The sequence below is a fragment of the Mustelus asterias genome, chromosome 19 (assembly GCF_964213995.1).
Source record: "Mustelus asterias chromosome 19, sMusAst1.hap1.1, whole genome shotgun sequence".
In the NCBI taxonomy this organism is placed as follows: domain Eukaryota; kingdom Metazoa; phylum Chordata; class Chondrichthyes; order Carcharhiniformes; family Triakidae; genus Mustelus; species Mustelus asterias.
In genome coordinates, this window is record NC_135819.1 from 38,630,513 (window position 1) to 38,652,280 (window position 21,768).

At 44.4% G+C, this 21,768-nt stretch overlaps 1 protein-coding gene across 1 annotated transcript in view; it reads left to right on the top strand.

Annotated features, from left to right (window-relative positions):
* The window catches only part of rerg (RAS-like, estrogen-regulated, growth inhibitor), a 94,791-nt gene that overhangs the window by 69,311 nt on the left and 3,712 nt on the right, over positions 1 to 21,768 (top strand). The window contains exon 4 of the mRNA XM_078235379.1: positions 11,202 to 11,275. Within this exon, the coding sequence (XP_078091505.1) occupies positions 11,202 to 11,275 (74 nt within the window). The remainder of the gene's footprint in view (positions 1 to 11,201; positions 11,276 to 21,768) is intronic.

Genomic DNA, 21,768 nt, shown 5'->3' on the forward strand with positions numbered 1-21,768 from the left:
GGCATTTGAGTTTATTTCTAGAGGGATAGAATTGAGAAGTAAAAAAGTCATGTTGAACTTGTGTCAAACTTGGTTAGACCACACTTATGAGTACTTTGTGCTGTTTGGCTTGTTATGTTGTTAAAAGAATATAAGAGGCAGTGGCGAGAGTGCAAAAAGAAAAAGATTTATAAGGATGGTGCCTTACTTGCAATGAAGAACTTGCTCGACCAAGGGAAATGGTTGGGGTAAATGGTATTGAAACTAAATAAACACTTGAGGGAAAAGGGAACAGAGGGTTATGCTGGCAGAGTCTGATGAGGAAGAATGAATGGAGACTTGGGTAACATGGTCTGGTTAAAACTAATGGTCTGTTTCCATGTCAGTCTATGAGGTGCTTTATCCACTTCATTGCAGCTTGGTCCAAACATAGAGAAAAGAGCTGAATTCAAGAGATGAGGTGAGAGTGATTGCCATGACATCAAAGCAACATTTGACTGAGTGTGGCATCAAGGGGCCCCTACCAAAACTGGAGTTGAATGGAATTAAAGGAAAACTCTCCATTGGTCGGAGTCATAGCTAGCACGAAGGAAGATGGTTGTGTTTGTTGGAAGTCAATCAGCTCGGTCCCAGGGCATCATTGCAGGTGTTCTTTAGGGTAGTGTCCTAGGCCCAAACATCTTCAGCTTCAACATTAACCTTCCTTCCATCATGAGGTTAGCAGAGGGGATGTTTGCTGATGATGCACAATGTTCAGCACCATATACTGAAGCAGTCCCTATGTAACAAGATCTGGGCAGCATTCAGGCTTGGGTTGATAAGTGGGAAGTAACATTTGTGCTGCACCAGTGCCAGGCAATGACCATCTCCAACAAGAGATAATCTAACCATCTCTCCTTGACATTCAATGGTATTCCAATCGCTAAACCCTCACCGTCAACATCCTGGAGATCATGATTGACCAGAAACTGAATTGGACCAGCCATATAAATACTGTGACTACAAGAGCAGGTCAGAAGCTGAACATTCTGCCGCGAGTAACTCACCCTCTGACTCCCCAAAGTGTGCCGACCATCTACAAGGCACAAGTCAGCTGGATGCTGGAATACTCTGCATTTGCCTGGATAAGTGCAGCCCCAAAAACATTCAGGAATCTTGACACCATCCAGGACCAAGATGCCCACTTGATTGGCATCCCATGCACCACCTTCAACATTCACTCTCTCCATCGCTGGCACACATTGGCAGTAGTGTGTACCATCTAAAAAATGCGCTTCAGGAACTCACCAAGGCTCCTTCAACAGCACCTTCCAAACCCATGACCTCAACCCAAAGGGCAGCAAATGCAAGGGAATACCACTACCTGCAAATTCGGACTTGGAAATATATTTGTCCACTGTCACTAAGTCAAAATCCTGAAACACTCTAACAGCACTGTGCGTGTACCTAAACCACATGGACTGCAGCGGTTTAAGGTGACTCGCCACCACCTTCTTAAGGGCAATTAGGGATGGGCAATAAATGCTGGTCCAGCCAGCGATGTCCATAATAAACTAAAGAAATTAGATCTGTCAGGTTAAAGTGAGGTGAGTGTTGTAGGTTAAGCAGCAGCTATTTTGTCCATAGTGAGATCCCATAAAGAGCAGTGAAATGTATAAACTGTATTGGTATTGGTTGATTATAGGAGGTGAATTTGGGAGCGTTCCTTTCCTTCACTATTGGGCACGGTGTATTTAACATTCTACCTGAACTGAAAGGTAGGCTGAAGATTAATGCTTCTGTTAAAGTTTGGAATCTCTGTACTGTCTCAGCACCATGATGGAGTGTCAGCCTAGCAATGGGAAATTCGCTATTGAACAGAGAAACTAATATCAGAGCTCTGCATGGAGCGATTTGAGAATACCATCGATCACCTTGTTTGGTGACTTGTATTTGTCTAGAATTTTCATTTTGTGCTGTGACCACCCCGTAGTCTTTTGGACTCGGATGATTCAATTTAGTGCCAGTTATGTTTACCTGCTTGCATTTGGGTTTGAGCCTTTTCACTTTCATTTTTGAGGAGACGATGGAGTAGTGGTAAAGCCACTGCGTGAGTAATGCTGGGGCTAATGCCCTGAGGATGCAGGTTCAAATCCCACCACGGCAGCTGGTGTATTTTAAATTAAAATACTTAATTAAAAAAACATCTGGAATTGAAAGCTGGTCTACGTTAATGGCGCCATGAAATTATAGTCCATTGGTGTAAAAACCCATCTTATTAACTAATGTCCTTTTAAGAAGGAAACTTTCACTGTTGCTGGGTCAAAACTCTGGAATTCCCTCGCTAACAGCACTATGGATGTACCGACACCACATAGACTGCAGCGGTTCAAGAAGACAGCTCACCACCACCACCTTCTCGAGGGCAATTAGCAATGGGCAATAATTGCTGGCCCAGCCAGCAACACCCACATCCATATGATTGAATTAAATAAAACAATCTGCCATCCATACCTGGTCTGGCCTACATGTGACTCCAGACTTGCAGCAGTGTAGTTGGCCATTAACTCCCCACTGAGATGACCTAGCAAGCTACTCAGTCGTACAGAATGGCTAGCACTCGAGGTGTGACTGTACCAGATGGACTTTAGCAGTTCAGGAAGGTGGCTCATAACTGTGTTCTTAAGGCCATATAGGCTGACAAATAGGCCTTATCAATACATCCCAGGAATAAATTAAAAGTATGATTCCTAGGGAGGAAACTTTCAGTCCATTAATTCATCTTGCGAGATGTGAATGGAAAATGGTTGATTGGCTTAAATTCAACTTATTCATACTGCAAGTATCATTGGCATCTGTCTATGGGGATTGTTTTGGTGACTTTTATGATGCTTGAAACCAATTTTATGCTTAAACGTTGGAAGATTGAGGCAAGAGAGGAAGGACTTGATTAAATCTGTTTACACTTGGTTTGTTGTGCTGTTACGTTCATTACTTTTCTGGTGGGTGATTGGTTTATGATGCATTTGGACTTGTGTTAGGTTGTGGTGGTGTTAATGTTTATAAGAATGAGAGGTGGTTGAATCTGGACTTGATTATAATAAATTATGCACTCTTAAAATGTAAACCCATTTAAAGGAGGTAGCCTGATTAATTTTACAGATCTGAATTTATCTTCCCAACACAGACAAGCTTATTAACTTATTACTTGCTGTTTAGTTAACCCTTAAGCAAAAGAGAGACGAGCGCTTAACGTTTTTTCATAACCTGAAGACATTCAAAGGTCCTTCACAGCTTTTAAAAATATTATTTCATGGGATGTGACTGGCTAGATTTATTGCACAGGATTTATTGCACATCTTCCCTTGAGAAGGTGATGGTGAGTGGCTTTCTTCAACAACTGCAGTCTATGCAGTATAGGTACTCCCACAGTGCTGTTAGCAAGGGTGTCCCAGGACTTCAGATCAATGGAAGTGAAGGAACGGCAATATCGTTCCAAGTCAGAGTAGTGTGTAATTTGGCAGGGAACTTGCAGGTGGTGATGTTCGCAAGTACCTGCTGCCCTTGTTCTTCTAGGTGGTAGAGGTCTCCGGTATGAGCGTTGCATGGTGGCACAGTGGTTAGCACTGCTGCCTCACAGCGCCAGAGACCTGGGTTCGATTCCCGGCTTGGGCCACTGTCTGTGTGGAGTTTGCACGTTCTCCCCATGTCTGCATGTTTCCTTCGGGTGCCCTGGTTTCCTCCCACAGTCTGAAAGACGTGCTGGTTAGGTGTGTTGATCCAAACAGGCGCCGAAGTGTGGCGACTAGGGGAATTTCACAGTAACTTCATTGCAGTGTCAATGTAAGCCTTACTTATGACTAATAAATAAACTTTACTTTGCTGTTGAAGAACTGTATAAACTGTTGCAGTATTCCATCACACTGCTGAATGATGCCTTGTCGATGGGAAAAGGATTTGGGATTTTAGGAGCTGAATTACTAGCCACAGAATTCCCAGCTTCTGATCTGTGCTTGTATTTATGTGGCTGATCCAGTTTAGTCTGTGACCAATGGTGACCATCTCAACAACAATTAAACAACTTATTGTATTTATAAAGCACCTTTCCCCCGACGAACCACTTGAGCAATGTACTGGAGAAGAAATGATTAGCCTCTAACGAACACAACCATCCTCCTTTTGTAAGAAGTCTCACAACACCAGGTTAAAGCCCAACAGGTTTATTTGGTAGCAAGAGCTTTCGGAGCGCTGCTCCTTCATTAGGTGAGTGGTGACCTGATGAAGGAGCGAAACTCCGAAAGCTTTGTGCTACCAAATAAACCTGTTGGACTTTAACCTGGTGTTGTGAGACTACTTACTGTGCCTACCCCAGTCCAATGCCAGCAACTCTACATCATGTCCTCCTTTGGGTTAGGTTTGACTCCAACCAGTGGAGAGTTTCCACCCACCCTCCCCCACCCCTCTTCCCAATTCCCAATAACTTCATCTTTTCTAGGGTTCCTTAATGGCACACTGTCAAATTCTGCCTTGATGTATGGTCAGTATCGTTCTCCCTCCATCTCCGGAGTTCAGCTCTTGTCCATATTGGACCAAGGTTGTAATGAAGTCTGCAGCCAAGTGATTCGAGAGAGAGAGAAAAGAGACAAAAAGTATGAAGACTTTAAAAAGTTTTTAAAAATACTCAAAAAAGAGTTTACTATCAGCAGGAATGAAGCTTCAAATGCCGGAAATCTCCGTCCTTGTTTGCAGTGGGATTCTCCAGTGCTTCTGAAAGTGAATGGAGTTTTGGCTGGAATGCCTTATTTTCTGTTCCCACTTTGTGGGTGGGGTGGCCACGGATGAGACTGGAGAATCCCGCCCGTAGTTTCAATTCTTCCCTTTCTGAGCTGACTGGATCAGGAATATTTAATGTATCCTCATGTCATTAAGCAACTGCCCCAAGGTTCTGCATTGATTTTGCAGCAGGAATGCAGCAATTTCTTGACACTCGGGGGAAATTGAGGGCGAACTCTCGTTCTCACCAGTGGAGTGGCACAAATCATCCAACAGTTTGTGGCCAATCGCAACTCTGGAAATCTCCCACCCGTTCGGGGACTGGAAATTTCTGCCCGTCCATTAAATTGTCCTTCCCACCTGCGATGGTTCCCATGATTTGCGGGATTGGAAAATTCACCTCTCTACTTCTTCCTCACCTCAAATTGCTGGGTTATTTACACGCTGGTGATAATGTACGTGTTAAACTCACTTGTTAACTTCCAAGCTAACTCTGGTTCCGTGCTGATTTTTGAAAGGTGCTATAGAAACGCAGCTTATTTTATAATTCATCCCACTCACTGGCAGTTCTGTGGCACGGTGGGTAGCACTGTTGCCTCACACCACCAGAGAACTGGGTTCGATTCCCAGGTTGGGTCACTGTCTTGTGTGGCGTTTGCACGTTCTCCCCGTGTCTGCGTGGGTTTCCTCCGGGTGCTCCAATTTCCTTCCACACTCCAAAGATGTGCGGGTTAGGTGGATTGACCATGCTAAACTTCCCCTTCGTGTCAGGGGGACTAGCTAGGGTAAACGCATGTGGTTATGGAGGTAGGGCCTGGGTCGGTGCAGGCTCGATGGGCCGAATGGCCTCCTTCTGCATTGTAGGATTCTATGATTCTGTGGAAAGAGAAACAACTAAAACGGGATATCTGTCATTAATTGAACATCATTAAACCACCCTAAAGGAATGTATAGATACGTGGAGATGGAAGGTTGTCACCAATATATTCTTGATTGGCCTCCTGTGCTGTCATTTCTATGATTCTGTAGCGTGAGGATAAAGCTACATGTTTATGGTCCTAGCAAAGAACTCAATGCACTGAGCGCGGAGGCCAGTGACCCCTGAAGTATTTTCTGTCAATTAAAATGAATGGACAAGGATCCCTGTGGAGTTTGCTGACCTTTGTTCCTCACTTTGTGGATATGTGTCCCTAGCATTAAGCTCCACGCCGGGACTATGAATTTATTAAATTTATCATTTAATCTACAAGAAAATGTTTCTCAGACTTCATAAATGTATCTTTACACAAACGTCTGCGCACGTCAATTTGGGACAAAAGGCAGGTTGGATCTCAGCCAGGTTTTTCAGATTGCTTCAGTGCTGTCCTGTGAATCTGTTTTAATATGAGGACAAACACGGAGCTCACTCAATAATTAACAGACGATGCAGGTGGTTCCTGCTGTAAGGTGTGAAGCATAGTTCGGTATCATTAAAGTATTTGTTGTCTTGGGTGGTTCGAGAGTAAACATTAACTACCAGAAACTATATACACAGGTACAGTAAAGATCAAAGCTAGCCACTGTCTCCATGTTTGCTTCTACACATGGCGCGCTATCCAACATTGTGTTACCCCACGATGCAAGTCATGTGTTCCCTTACTTCAGTGTGTGGCCGGTACAGTACTCAGTCCCATGTTAAACCTTTACGTGAGAGACCCTTAAACTGCAGCTCCCACTAAAGTTTTGACACGTTATTCATGGACAGACAAATTCTAGTGGTTGAGCAATTATATTCGGAGCCTACTGTCTGAAACTCCACCTCAGTGGCACAGTGGTTAGCACTGCTGCCTCACAGCATCAGGTACCCAGGTTCAATTCCAGCCTCGGGTGACTTCCTGTGTGGAGTTTGTACATTATCCCCGTGTCTGTGTGGGTTTCCTCCCAGAGTCCAAAAATCATGCTAGTCAGGTACATGCTAAATTCTCCCTCTGTGTACCCAAACAGGTGCCAGAGTATGGCGACTAAGGGATTTTCACACCAACTTCATTGCTGTGTTAATGTCAGCCTACTTGTGACACTAATAGATAAAATAAATAATAAATTTCCTCCCCTCTCCACTATCTTTTCCTTTAAAAATACCTCAAAATTTTTAACTCCTCCCTTCCCTCCCCCATTTTAATCTTGCCTATCCGGGTTCAGTGTCTGTTTTCCCTCTCTTTATTGTGATTTTTAAAAATTCATTTGTGGGACATGGGCATCGCTGACTGGCCAGAATTTATTGCCCATCCTTAGTTGCCCATGGCTAGGCCATTTCAGAGGGCAGTTGAGAGTCAACCACATTGCTGTGGCTCTGGAGTCACATGTAGGCCAGACCGGGTAAGGATGGCAGATTTCCTCCCCTAAAGGACATCAGTGAACCAGATGGGTTTTTCCGACAACCGGCAATGGTTTCATGGTCATCAGTAGATTCTTAATTCCAGATTTTTAAAAAATTGAATTCAAATTCCACCATCCACTGTGGTGGGATTTGAACCCGGGTCCCCAGAACATTAGCTGAGTTTCAGGATTAATATTTTAGCGACAATACCACTCGCCATCACCTTCCCAAAGATGTATTTTTTTTTAATATTAAAGGGACTGCAAATGTAAGTTGCAAATATTGTTTAAAGAACGAAAACGTAACTTCTCTGAACAAACTCTAACAAAGCAAAATTTTTAGAAGGCATACAATCGAGGCTTTGTCTTTGAGTTGGCATTGAACCTTGTTATATTTTGTCAACTTTAAGAGAGTTAAAGTTGTTCCATAGTTTTTTTGAGGTAGTGTAGTATAGTAGAAGTTATTTTACTTCCTGGTCTGTACGATGTTGATAGTACATCTTATGGAGATACAGGGTGGGATTTTCTACCCCTTCATGCTGGCAGGAACTTAAGGTCCCAGCGGTGGTGCCCCCAACATGCGGTGGCAGTGAGGGCTGCGTTCAACGGGAAACCCTGTTGACATTGGCAGGGGCAAGAACTCCCGCCGCCTTCCACTGCCATGAAACATGTGGCAGGTTCACCCGCCCACAGTCTCATTCATTGGTATTTTGTTGGATTTCACCAATTATAGGCAGGAGAAGTTAACTTTGCAAAGGATGAGTGTGATGGCATAGTGGTTAGCACTGCTGCCTCACAGCGCAAGGGACCCGGCTTCAATTCCAAACTTGGGTGACTGTAATGTGGAAGCATAGAAATCCTACAGTGCAGAAGGAGGCCATTCAGCCCATCGAGTCTACACCGACAACAATCCCACCCAGGCCTTATCCTCGTAACCCCATATTTACCCCACTAATCCCTCTAACCTACGCATCCCAGGATACTTGGGTGCATTGGCCATGCTAGATTGCTCCTTACTTGCACATTTTTGGACTGTTGGAGGAAACTGGAGCACCCGGAGGAAACCCACGCAGACACGGGGACAACATGTAAACTCCACATAGACAGTGACCCCCAGCCGGGAATCGAACCCAGGTCTCTGTGGCTATGAGACAGCAGTGCTAACCTACTGTGCCACCAAGCCGAGTTTGTACATTCTCCCCGTATTTGCATGGGTTTCCTCCGGGTGCTCCGGTTTCCCCTCACAGTTCAAAAATGTACAGGCTAGGTGGATTGGCCATACTCAATTGCCCCTTAGTATCCCAAGAAGTGTAGGTTAGGTGGAGTAGCCATGGTAAATGGGTAGGGTTATGGGGATAGGGTGGGCTTAGATCCTGCTTCGGCGAGCTGGGGCAGACTCGATGGGCTGAATGGCCTCCTTCTGCACTCTAGGGATTCTATGGAAATAAATCAAAATGTGAAGAAACGCAAACCTCAGATGCTCATTGCTTCCACGTTTAACACAACTATATATATACAGTGACGAGGCCAATAAAACAGTAACTTTTTTTTACTGTGACTTGTAAAGGGAAATGGTTAAAATAATCTTGTGTGGAAGTGGAATTAGCCGTGACACAGGTCACAGCAATTAAACGATAATCTGAAAGAGCATTTGTTGTGTTGTCCTCAGGGAATGGCAACCCTTCACAGTGATGTACAGAATAGGTTCCGAAACAGTGGAATATTGTATTGAAAGCAGCCATTGGGAACATCTGAAAGTTACTGCTTATCAGTTAGTTATAAGGTCACAAGGGTAAAGTCATTGAGGCAGTTCTTCTCAACATGGAGCCTTGCTCGATGGGAATGCAGATTGAAGAGGGGGCAAGGAGGTCGTTGCAGCTTGCGGGCGCTGGGTGTTTTTCCGGCAATTGAAATCCGGAGAAACAAACTGACCTCCTTGCCTCATGCTCTTGCGTTTCCAAGCTAGAGACTTGCTGAATTCCCCACCGAGAGAATGGAAATCCAACTAAACTACAGCCGGCTGAGCTAACAGGCGGAAAGGACAAGATATCAATATGGTACGAAAAGAGGAAAGTGTTTTCTGAAAAGCGAGGTTCTGTCGTCCTTGTAACTGGTTGTGGAGAGAGATGAGCTGGGGTTATTGTGCTTAAACCTAATGATTTCTTCAGTCACACCATGTGGACAGAGCACTGGGCGGCACAGTGGTTAGCACTACTGCTTCACAGCGCCAGGGACCTGGGTTCGATTCCCAGCTTGGGCCACTGTTTGTGCGGAGTCTGCACGTTCTCCCCATGTCTGCGTGGGTTTCCTCCGGGTGCTCCGGTTTTCTCCCACATTCGGAAAGATGTGCTGGTTCAGTGCACTGACCCCAACAGGCGCCGGACTGTGGCAACTAGGGGGAATTTCATCTAACTTCATTGCAATGTTAATGTAAGCCTTACTTGTGACTAATAAATAAACTTTTCTTTACACTGAGAACTCTGCTGATGGAGTGAAGTGTGAGAAAAGCAGGGAGGATTCTGAAAACAGTGAAGGTGTCAGAAATCAGCAACTCCTGAAACAATAATTTCACCAGCATTCTATTTAGTAACATCAGAATTCTATTTAATAAGATGAGCAAGTGGCACCTTGGAGCTGGGGACAAAAGAATACAACTGTGCAGCCCACTACCCAGATGACAGCTTTGTGAGTGAATGGAGCCAATTGACTGGAAAGAATGCCACACCAGCAAGATTATATCAAAGATTGTTAAAAGCAAAGTTTATTTATTAGTCCCAAGTAAGACTTACATTAATACCGCAATGAAGTTACTGTGAAATTCCCCTAGTCGCCACAGTCCGGCACCTGTTCGGGTCAATGCACCTAACCAGCACATCTTTCAGACCGTGGGAGGAAACCGGAGCACCCGGAGGAAACCCAAGCAGACATGGGGAGAACGTGCAAACTCTGCACAGGCAGTGACCCAAGCCGGGAGTAGAACCTGGGACCCTGGCGCTGTGAAGGCAGCAGTGCTGACCACTGTGCTACCGTGCCGCCCTGCATAATTCTGCAAAGGCTTAGTTTTTAATGAGTGTGTCAGCACTGATTCAATATTGTTGAAAAATATTATTGAAAAAATATTGTTTAAAGTTTATTTATTAATATCACAAGTAAGGCTTACATTAACCCTGCAATGAAGTTACTGTGAAAATCCCCTCGTCGCCACAATCCGGTGCCTGTTCAGGTACACTGAGGGAGAATTTGGTCACAATTGTAAGCCAGGTTGCTCATTGAGGAAACTTCCTGTATCAGGCAATGGTTTTATGCCCCATCTAATTTATTCTTCATTGAAGTCATTGGTGTTCCTCCTTGATGCACTATCAATCACGATACGAGGACTCCAGTGAGTGAGTGAAATTAACAGGCTTTTATTCACAAAGAACAGGAACACACCCTTGTAGCTGACTTGGCCTAGACTGAGGCGAGGAGGAGGAACCATCACCTTTATACCTCACTCTGGGTGGAAAGGGAGAAGCCTCAGGTGGAAAGGGAGGAGTCTCGGGCCAAGTGCAGCATGGGTGTGTCCAGGCATACACATGCAGTTACAGTGGTTCACCACACTCCTGATCCTGTCAGTTTCTCAGAGTAAGTTGGATTATAATTATTATAAGTCTCTGAGACATTTTTTTGAGTAACTCGCACTGGTGCTTTGTGCAGAGTTGAAGAGGGCACAGCAGACAAAATATCCCTTTGTGAGACACACATCCTGTAGCCACTTAATTCCTGCGATTCAATAAAAAAAATAGCAGTTTTGTTTTCATAAATAGCACTTTTTGGTGTCAAGCTAAATAAGGCGTTTCAGAATCTTAATTCCTTTTCACAATTAAATTTTAAAGCTTTCCGTGTGGCCTGAACACAACCTTACGAGCAAAGGTTGTCACAACGGTCTGTTTTGGGGAATTGGTCCATGTCAGAAGTGCTTCATACTGGGACGGTGCCTCAGTAAGCGGTCAAAGTTTGTTTTCTTACATTGCATGAGAAATAAAGGCAAAATATGTCCTGCTGTTAAACACCACAACTGATGTAATGTGGACATCAGCACTAACTCAAGATTTCTTTTTTATACAAATTGCCAGAGTCAACCTATCGCCACCAAGCAACCATTGATGACGAAGCCGTTTCTATGGAAATCTTAGACACAGCTGGCCAGGTAAGTTTGTGACACAGATCACTCCCCCCGAGATCATCTTCAGGCTTGTCATTGTACAGCATTTATTTACTTGCTTGACCATTTTCTCTCAATTTATTTTCTGCATGCACACTTGAAAACTCGTCAGAAAAAGGTATGGGAACCATGAAACTACCATGACATGTCAATTAGAAAGGAGATATAATACATACATTTCTTTGAGATTGGCATATCTCCTTAATCCTAAATCCCCTTTTCTAAAATGAGTCCCACAAGTTGAAATGTTTTCATGCACAGTGCGTGTTATACTCACAGAAACACACGGCGGCACAGTGGTTAGCACTGCTGCCTCACAGCGCCAGGCACCCGGGTTCAATTCCGACCTTGGGTGACTCTCTGTGTGGGGCCTACTGAATGTATCAAACAGCATCACAAAACCACCTTTACCACAACAGTGGCTCCAGGCAGTACTACACCACTACCTTATCCCAAGTGACTAAGGGCAGTTGTCAGCAACTAGAATGAATTTTTAAAAAGATATTGGAAAGGTTAGAGTGACAGGATAGTTGCTGGTTTTATTCATTGAAACTGGTCATATGCAACACGGTGGCACAGTGGTTAGCACTGCTGCCTCAGTGTCAGGGACCCGGGTTCGAATCCGACCTTGGGTGACTGTCTTGTGTAGAGTTTGCACGTTCTCCCCTAGTTGTGTGGATTTCCTCCCGGGTGTTCTGGTTTCCTCCCACAGTCTAAAGACGTGCTGATTAGGTGGATTGGTAAATTGCCCCTTTAGTCAGGGGAATTAGCAGGGTAAATACATGGGGTTATGGGGCTAGGGCCTGGCTGGGATTGTAGTTGGTATAATGGACCAAATGGCCTCTTTCTGCACTGTAGGGATTCTCTGATTCTTCTGTGATGCTATGTGTGCACACATAAGTATATAGACATGCATGTGCACTAGTACACAGTCAGGTACACACAGGGCAGAACAGGTCTGTATAAATAGGGATGGGATAGGGTTTTGGAAGTATGCAGCCAAGCAGAGTCAGAACGTTTTAGGGAGGGAGTCCCAGAACTCAAGACTTGCCAGGCTGAACTCTCTAAAGTGTATTTATTAGTCACAGGTCGGCTTACATTAACACTGCAATGAAAACTGTGAAAATCCCCTAGTCGCCACACTCCAGTGCCTGTTCGGGTACACTGAGGAAGAATTTAGCATGGGCAGTTCACCTTTGGACTGTGGGAGGAAACCGGAGCACCCAGAAAACACCCACAAAGACACAGGGAGAACATACAGACTCTGCACAGACAGTGACTCAAGCCAGGAATCAAACCCACATTCCTGGCGCTGCGAGGCAGCAGTGCTAACCACTGTGCCACCGTGCTGCAGATGCCGATGGCAGAGCCAAAGAGGTGGAGAATGAGTTAAGAAGTCAGAATTGGAGGAATGTAGTATTCTCAGAAGGCTGGAGGAGGTTAAAGAGTGGGAAAGGTGGAGGCCATCAAAGGATTCAAAAACAAGGAGAAGAAATTTAAATTTAAGCCATCAATGGAGCAGCACGGTAGCACAGTGGTTAGCACTGCTGCTTCACAACTCCAGGGACCTGGGTTCGATTCCCGGCCTTGGGTCACTGTCTGTGTGGAGTTTGCACACTCTCCTCGTGTCTGCGTGGGTTTCCTCCAGATGCTCCGGTTTCCTCCCACAGTCCAAAAATGTGCGGGTTAGGTTGATTGGCCATGCTAAAATTGTCCCTTAGTGTCCTGAGATGCGTAGGTTGGAGGGATTAGTGGGTAAATATGTAGGGATATGGGGGTAGGGCCTGGGTGGAATTGTGGTCGGTGCAGACTCGATGGGCCAAATGGCCTCTTTCTGCACTGTAGGGATTCTATGATGGAGCAGGAGACAAAGCAGTTCAGTGAGTGCAGAGACAATGGGGAGAGGTGAACAGGACTTGGTGTGAGGTGTGGGCACCAAAGGTTTGGATTAGCTCAAGTCTGGAATTTGAAGATTGTAACAAAAGCAAGGATGAGATGAGCTGAGGTAATGGCGGGGTAGGGGGAATGATGATGATGGTCAATATTATGGAATTGGAAGTCAGTGGGCTATGCGATTCCTGTTACTGTTGATTTTGTATGTTCCTCAAGAGAAAGATCCCTTTTTGGAAGTACAGTGACCCTCAGGAGATGGTATTTATTCAGTATTAATGAGAACATTCTGTTAATGGGGATTACACACACTCTCTTGTTTAATTATCTAATCTTTTTCTCACATTAAACGAATCGCCAATATTCATTATTGTTCTGCGTGAAGCGCGATGCGTTTTCTAGAATGAATGGGAACGTTATCAGTCCTTACCAAGCACACATTATTTATTCACTGCAATATGCTGTAATCCTGACGCACAAAGCCAGTCAGATTTGTGCACTCAATAACTTCAAGGCCATTTTAAATCATGCGGTGATGGTTCTTTCAGTTAAGAGTCTGGAAATTATCCTGCTTAACATTAAACGTGTCCTTGAAGGAGTGTCATTTTGTGTGGGTGGACAGCCAGAAACTGGAGCACACACAACCAAAAGCTGAGGAGTGCAGAGCAGAACAAGACATTCATTTAAATATTCTCTCACAAATGCTGTTACATTACTGCCACCAATTCTTAAGTGGTTTGCTGAATATAAAAACAACCGTTGTCGTAGGTTTTAAATTTTTGTGTGTGCCACTTCATTTGAATCTGGAATCCAAGCGGCACAGTGGTTAGCACTGCTGCTTCACAGCACCAGGGGCCCTGGTTCAATTCCGGCCTCGGGTCACTGATAGTGTGCAGTTTGCACATTCTCCCCATGTCTGCGTGGGTTTCCTCCGGGTGCTCCGATTTCCTCCCACAGTCCAAAGATGTGAAGGTTAGGTTGATTGGCCATGCTAAATTAACGCTAGTGAAAAGGGGGATTATCAGGGTAAATATGAGGGGTTACGGGAATAGGGCCTGGGTGGGATTGTAGTCAGTGCAGACTCGATGGGCTGAATGGCCTCCTTCTGCACTGTAGGGATGCTATGATCTTCAACCAGTTGAAAACTTGCATTCGCACCTGAGAAATATTTAACAGTCTGTCACAATGGAATTTCACACCAAAGATATTGTTGGACATTCTTGTTTGGGTTTGGATGTAACATTTACTTTCTTTTCAATTAAGTGATAGAGTTTTGCAGCACAGAAAGAGGCCCTTCAGCCCATCGTATCTGTCATGGCCATCAACCACCAATCTATTCTAATCCCATTTTCCAGCACTTGGTCTATAGCCTTGTACGCTGTGGCATTTCAAATGCTCTAAACACTTCTTAAACGTTGCGGGTTCCCGCCTCTACCACCCTTTCAGGCAGTGAGTTCCAGATTCCAACCACCCTCTGAGTGAAAAAAGTTTTTCCTCAAATCGCCTCTAATCTCCTGCCCTTTACCTTAAATCTATTGCCCCTTGTTATTGATCCCTCTGCTAAGGGAAAATGTTTATTCCCATCTACCCTGTCTGTGTCCCTCATGTTTTGTACACCTTCACCAGTCACCCTTCAGACTTCTCTGCTCTAAGGAAAACAACCCCAGCCTAATCAACCTCTCTTCATAGCTGGAATCCAGCCCAAGCAAGATCCTGGTGAATATCCTCTGCACTCCCTCTAGTGCAATCATATCTTTCCATTGACATGGAAGGATTTTTCCTCTTTCACACTTGCGAAGATGCTGACTCCCACTGGGTGAAAGATCTCTGGTGATCAGCTAGCCCTGGTAACTTGCCCAAGGATCCAATTTTCACTCCCAAACTCAAGCGAGTACATTTGAACAAGTACACACTGGCAGTATGGAAACTTGCCCTCCTACCAGCTTATATTCTAAAGTGTGGGCGGCACGGTGGCACAGTGGTTAGCAGCATCTGGGTTTGATTCCTGGCTCAGGTCACTGTCTGTGCAGAGTCTGCACGTTCTCCCCGTGTCTGCATGTGTTTCCTCTGAGTGCTCCAGTTTCCTCCCACAGTCTAAAAGCCGTGCTGGTTAGGTGCATTGGCCATGCTAAATTCTCCCTCAGTGTACCTGAACAGATGCCGGAGTGGTGGCTACTCCGTTGCAGTGTTAATGTAAGCCTATTTGTAGTACGAATAAATAAAACTTAAACTTAAAACTTAGTAGGCATGCTGTTTACCAACACCCATCCATTAGAGTCAATTTTTGACCTCACCACTAAGGGCATCCTATTACCCTGCAGCTCAGTAGAGTATTTGATTGTAGGACTATCATAGCCAAAATCCTCTCTCGCCCTCTCTCCTCACCCAATATCAGTTGGCATCTCAGCAAACACAGAGGCCATTTGACGCACAGCAAAGCTTTCTAACAGTGTTGTTTAAGGGAGGAATGTTGAACGAGCTCCCTATTTGAACAGTGACTGAGGATCTTTTGCATCCGGCCGCTGGCAATTCTGCACAGCCTCAGTGCTGCTCTGAGGAGTCAGTCTGGATCTTGTGTTCAAATCCCTGGGCGGGGGGTGTGGGTGGCTTTCTCAGGGGTAAGCAAGCATAGAGTCATGCAGAGACCTGAAGCGATGTTGGCCTCGTTCACTTGGCATGCAGGATGTGTTTGGACCACTTTCAGCAGCATGTACTACTGCAACGGCATTGTAATGAGACAACCACGCAGCGTTTAATTAATCTCACCACCAGCTGCAGGAGAAATATTAGATTACAAGTCAAAGCATCCACATTTAGAACCATGGCTGTATGCAATAGTAATCTCAGTAATATTGTGCAAATTGATTAACTCAAAAATATAAAATGAAGCTGTTACTTATTGAATTTCTTTTGCAACTTTCAAAATTGATTAAGCCTGTGCCATCTTAAGACTGTATAAAACGACACGCACTGCAGAGCAGTGCACTGATAAATGGAACAAAATACCTCAGTCTTGCTATAATTTGTGTTTTTGGTCGAAAAAGAATAATTGCATATTACACAGACCTTGGTGCACTGAGAGACTTCCAGCTTGGAAAATACTCAAATTCTGTCCTTACTACATCATAAATATCATTTTAATGATTGTTATAAAAGCATAAACAGTGAGCTAGATGGGATAAGGAACATTCTTCTCCGATAAGGAATGCCATGACACACCACAGGAACTCCTCCGATCTTTATTACCCCTTTGTTATTTTATTCTGGATCCCACCCCTAGCGTGACCTGGATAATAGATTTCCCCGATCACCGAGGAGATTTTCTAAACTCCCACGGTCACATGTATTTGGACACCAGAGATGGATGCTGCAGTTTTTTTTGCTGTGTTTTAATAGCGATAAATACTCTTTCAAGGGTGAGGTTTTTTTCCCCTCTGTTCCTTTTCCAGTTTTATTCTGTGAGTTGTGGTTGCCCTTTGAAAGAGGAAAGAAAGGCTTGCATTTATATAGTGCCTTTCACAGTCTTTAAGACATGCAAAAATGCTTTGCCATCGATTAAGTTGTTTTTTTTTAAAGAAGTGTTTTTATTTGTGTCCTTCCATTTATTTGTACAAACAAAGCAACACACCCTGACAAACTGGTACACGACAGCACAATCATTTCACCAGATATAAATTAGACTTCTCTGTACTCTTAGAAGCACCAGTTACCAACTAATGGTTCTTTAAATCCAAAATAAAAAGAACACACAAGAACCATTCCATAGCACAAATCAGGCAATCCTAAGCCATTAACTCTATGGGTGGCACAGCGGTTAGCACTGCTGCCTCACAGCTCCAGGACCCGGGTTCGATTCCTGGCTCGGGTCACTGTCTATGCGGAGTCTGCATCTTCTCCCCGTGTCTGCTGGGCTTCTTTCAGGTACTCTGGTTTCCTCCCATGGTCCGATAGACATGCTGGTTAGGTGCATTGGGGGCCATGTTAAATTCTCACTCAGTGTACATGAACAGGCGCTGGAGTGTGGCGACTAGGGGATTTTCGCAGTAACTTCATTGCAGTGTGAATATAAGCCTACATGTGACACTAATAAATAAACTCGAGGGTTTTTCCTCACCGAATGTAAGGCCTTGTCGGACTTGGCCAACATACTTTCCAAACTATACCAATGAGTCTTTCTCTTCAAAAAAGGAATGAAATGTAATATAAAGAGAGAGAACACGAGGCATCCTCCTGTCTACTGAGACTGAGGTCACGCACCCACCTCCCAGCAGTGGCACCACTCATATATAACACAATAAGGTCAAAGGATACCATAGGATCAACTATTGTAAGTCTATAAATAGAAAAGGAATAAAGATATTTCTAATACTGCCCTAGTATTTTTTTATTTATTCATGGGACATGGGTGTCGCTGGTTGGCCAGGATTGATTGCCCATCCCTAGTTGCCCATCCCAGTTGAGTCAACCACATCGCTGTGGCTCTGGAGTCACATGTAGGCCATACCAGGTAAGGATGGCAGATTTCCTTCCCTAAAGGACATGACCAAACCAGATAGGTTTTTCCGTCAGTCGACAATGATTTCATGGTCATCAGTAGATTCTTAATTCCAGATTTTTTTTTATTGAATTCAAATTCCACCACCTGCCATGGTGGGATTCGAACCGGGTCCCCAGAACATTAGTTGAGTTTCTGGATTAATAGTCTAATGATAATACCACTAGGCCTTTGCTTCCACTAATTGTACTTTCTATTGTACAACCTGCAAAGCATATTTCTGAACTAGAAAGAACACGCTGAGGAATATTATTCATTAAAGACATGGATGAGTCCTTGCCAATCTTCAGTACATTGCTCGCTGTAGTGCTCAGTTACTAGACCATCCTGGTCATAACCATAACTACCAGCCCAGAATAAGATAAAATTATAATGAACAGGGACAAAGTCCAGATGTTACATTCAACTGCAAGATTTAATAGTTTGGGAACCTTATTTATCACTGTTGTGAACAAGACGACCAGTTTGCTCAGTATCCCACACAGTCATGAGATAATGTCCAGATAATCTATTCATCCATGTTGTTGAATGTCAACTATTGGCCAGGACCCTGGGAAGAATTCTCCTGTTCTTATTGCTTTGTAACTAATCCAGCAAAATTGCCTGTTTTGAGTGGGAAATCCACTCTCCAAATCGTTGTTAAGAGTCATATCTCTTTGTTCAGCAGGTTTGGTCTGAAAAGCAGTAAGATACTAGGGGTTCTCAGATGAACTAGTCAGTTGTTTTTCTGTCATCACTATACTGTAAATTTTCCTTCAAAGAAGTGGTCAGGAGGGTTGGAAACAGCTGCCTCCCTCCCACATCCCCGAATTATGTGCAGGGTTTGGGCTAGTCTAATCCCCAGCTCTCCTTGAGGACACGGTAGAATCTAGAAAAAAGGCAGATAATCCGTAAATTGGAGCTGGTTCATTTTGGGACTGAAGTCCGAGAGTAAAGTTGAGTGGAAACCTGGAACTCACTGTGTCAAACAACCGAGAATGCTGGGCCAGATTGTCAGAACCTTGGTATATCTGACCCTGAGATAACTTCTGGCCACACATCCGTGCCATCATGAGACTGCCAATTTCCATTTCTGTAACGCCACCTGGCTTCACCCTTGCCTCACTTATCAGCTGCAGAAATCTTCATTCACGCCTTTGTTACCTCTGGACTTGACTATTCTCGTGCTCTCCGGACTGACCTCCCACTTACTGTGCTCCTGAAGACTCGAGTTCATCCAAACTGCTGCTGTCCTTGTCCTGACCTACAGCAAGCATCAGTGACCCACCGTCATTGCTCACTGGCTCCAGATCCAGCAATGCCCACATTTTAACATTCCATAGAATCCCTACGGTGCAGAAGGAGGCCATTCAGCCCATCGAGTCTCCCACCCAGGGCCTACCCCCCATAACCCCATGCATTTACCCTAGCTAGTCCCCCTGACACTAAGGGGCAATTATGCATGGCAAATCCACCTAACCCGCACATCTTTAGACTTTGGGAGGAAACCAGAGCACCCGGAGGAAACCCACGCAGATGCGGGGAGAACATACAAACTCCATACAGGCAGCCACCCAAATCGGGAATTGAACCCGGGTCTCTGGCGCTGTGAGGCAGCAGTGCTAACCACTATGCCACCATGCCGCCTCATTCTGATCCTTATTATCAAATCCCTCCATGGCCTTGCCCCCTCTCTATCTCAGTGAACTCCTCGAGCTGCACATGCTTCTGAGTTCTCTCTGCTCATTGAGTTCTTGCATCTTGAGCATCCCTATTTTTAATCATTTGCTTCAACACTGAGCTCTAAAATTCCCCCTCTACACCTCTGTAGGGCGACACGGTGGCACAGTGATTAGCGCTGTTGCCTTATGGTGCCTGGGACCCGGGTTCGATTCCCGGCTTCGATCACTGTCTGTGTGTATCATAGAATCATAGAATCATAGAATCCCTACAGTGCAGAAGGAGGCCATTCGGCCCATCGAGTCTGCACCGACCACAATCCCACCCAGGCCCTACCCCCACATATTTACCCGCTAATCCCTCTAACCTACGCATCCCAGGACTCTAAGGGGCAATTTTTAACCTGGTCAATCAACCTAACCCGCACATCTTTGGACTGCATGTAGTCTGCATGTTCTCCCTGTGTCTGTGTGGGTTTCCTCTGGGTGCTCCAGTTTCTTCCCACAGTCCAAAGATGTGCAGGTTAGGTTGATTGGCCATGCTAAATTGACCCTAGTGTCAGGGGGATTAGCAGGGTAAATATGTGGGGTTACGGGGATAGGGTGGGATTGTTGTTGGTGCAGGCTCGATGGGCCGAGTGGCCTCCTTCTGTACTGTAGAGATTCTATGATTCCATCTCACATTTCCCCCTTTAAGACACTCCATAGGACTTGATTTGATTTGACTTATTATTGTCACATGTATTGGTATACAGTGAAAATTATTGTTTCTAGCACGCTATACAGACAAAGCATACTGTTATAGAGAAGGAAAGGAGAGGGTACAGAATGTAGTGTTACAGTCATAGCTAGGGTGTAGAGAAAGATTACCTTAATGCGAAGTAAGTCCATTCAAAAGTCTGATGGCAGCAGGGAAACCTCCCCCTTTGACCATACTTTTGGTCACCCAAACTAATATAGAGTCATACAGTGCAGAAAAGTACCCTGGGCCCATCGAGTCTGTACCAACAATACCTACCACTATTGGCATGCTAATCCCATTTTCCTGCACATGTCCCATATCCTTCAATAATATGATATTTCAAGTGCTCATCCAAATGTTTTTAAACGTTGTAAGGTTTCCGGCCTCCACTACCTTCCCAGGCAGTACATTCAAGATCCTCGACATTGAGTGAAAAAATGTTTTCTCAGATCCCCTCTGAATCTCCTGTCCCTTGCCCTAAAACTGTGCCCACTTGTAATTGACCACTCAACCAAGGGGAATACCTAGTTTTATTTTGTTTTATAAAGCCCCTCTGAAGCACTATGGGATATTTTATTATGTTAAAGACACTACATAAAAATAAGTTGTCCATTTCCAAGACTGCGATTGGTCACTTTTTGCTAAGTGTGAATGGATATGGGAGAAAGGAACTGAGGTATTGGTTAGCTATGATCAAATAGGAGGCTAGCTACCTCCAGCCTTTGAGGCTCCTAGCCATAATTTTAAAAAATGAAGATACATGAAAACAACATAGGGCACCAAACAAAAGTGAGATACAATTTGAATATTTATTTTTATTTCACAAATTCTCTTCTATCCTTTTTCTGTGCAAATGCACTAATTATTGAGGAAAAATCTAGCTTTCGTGCAATGTCACTGTTGATGTTAAGCACAGCAAGACCATTCAAACACTCTTGCCCCTTAGCTTAACTATGGTCATTCTTTTCCTGCTTCAACACGTCAAAAGTGCCTTCACCTGAAGTCATTGACGCAGTCAAACTGACAAAAATACCCAATGCAATTGTGATATTATGAAGCATCCCAGAGAGTCCAAGTTTGAGTATTTATTTGAGCAATTCCTTTGCCTTGCAATCCAGGAAGGGTGCTTTCATTCTGAGGACTATATGTTGAAAAACCATCCATTGTAAAGAGTTACTGCGAACAAATAGTACGACAGCTGCCCGCCGTGTGTTAGCACTGCTGCCTTAACGTATGCACGTACCTGCCCTCTCCTTCACACGCAAGTAGGATTGGCTGTGTAGACATTGCCTGATGTACAATATGGAACAGCAAAACTTGCTTTCTTTTCCTACATTATGTCCTTATGTGCATAAAAACAAGTTGTGCTTTATCAAATGCCAAAAAATTAACAAGTGTCTAAATTTGAGGCTCCCTTGAGCTTGTAGCCCAGGCCAGATGGCCCTCCTGGCATCCCCTCTGGCCCTAGTTGCACGTTAGATTTGGCATAGTGATAGAGTAGCTCTTGGACCCATTAAGGATCGTTTTCCAAGGTGGTCTCATTCCATTTGGTGATGGTAGTGGAGAATGTTAGTCAGGAGATTGTTGCTCTATATGTAAGTGGATGTGGTTTATAGGTTTTATCATTCACAAC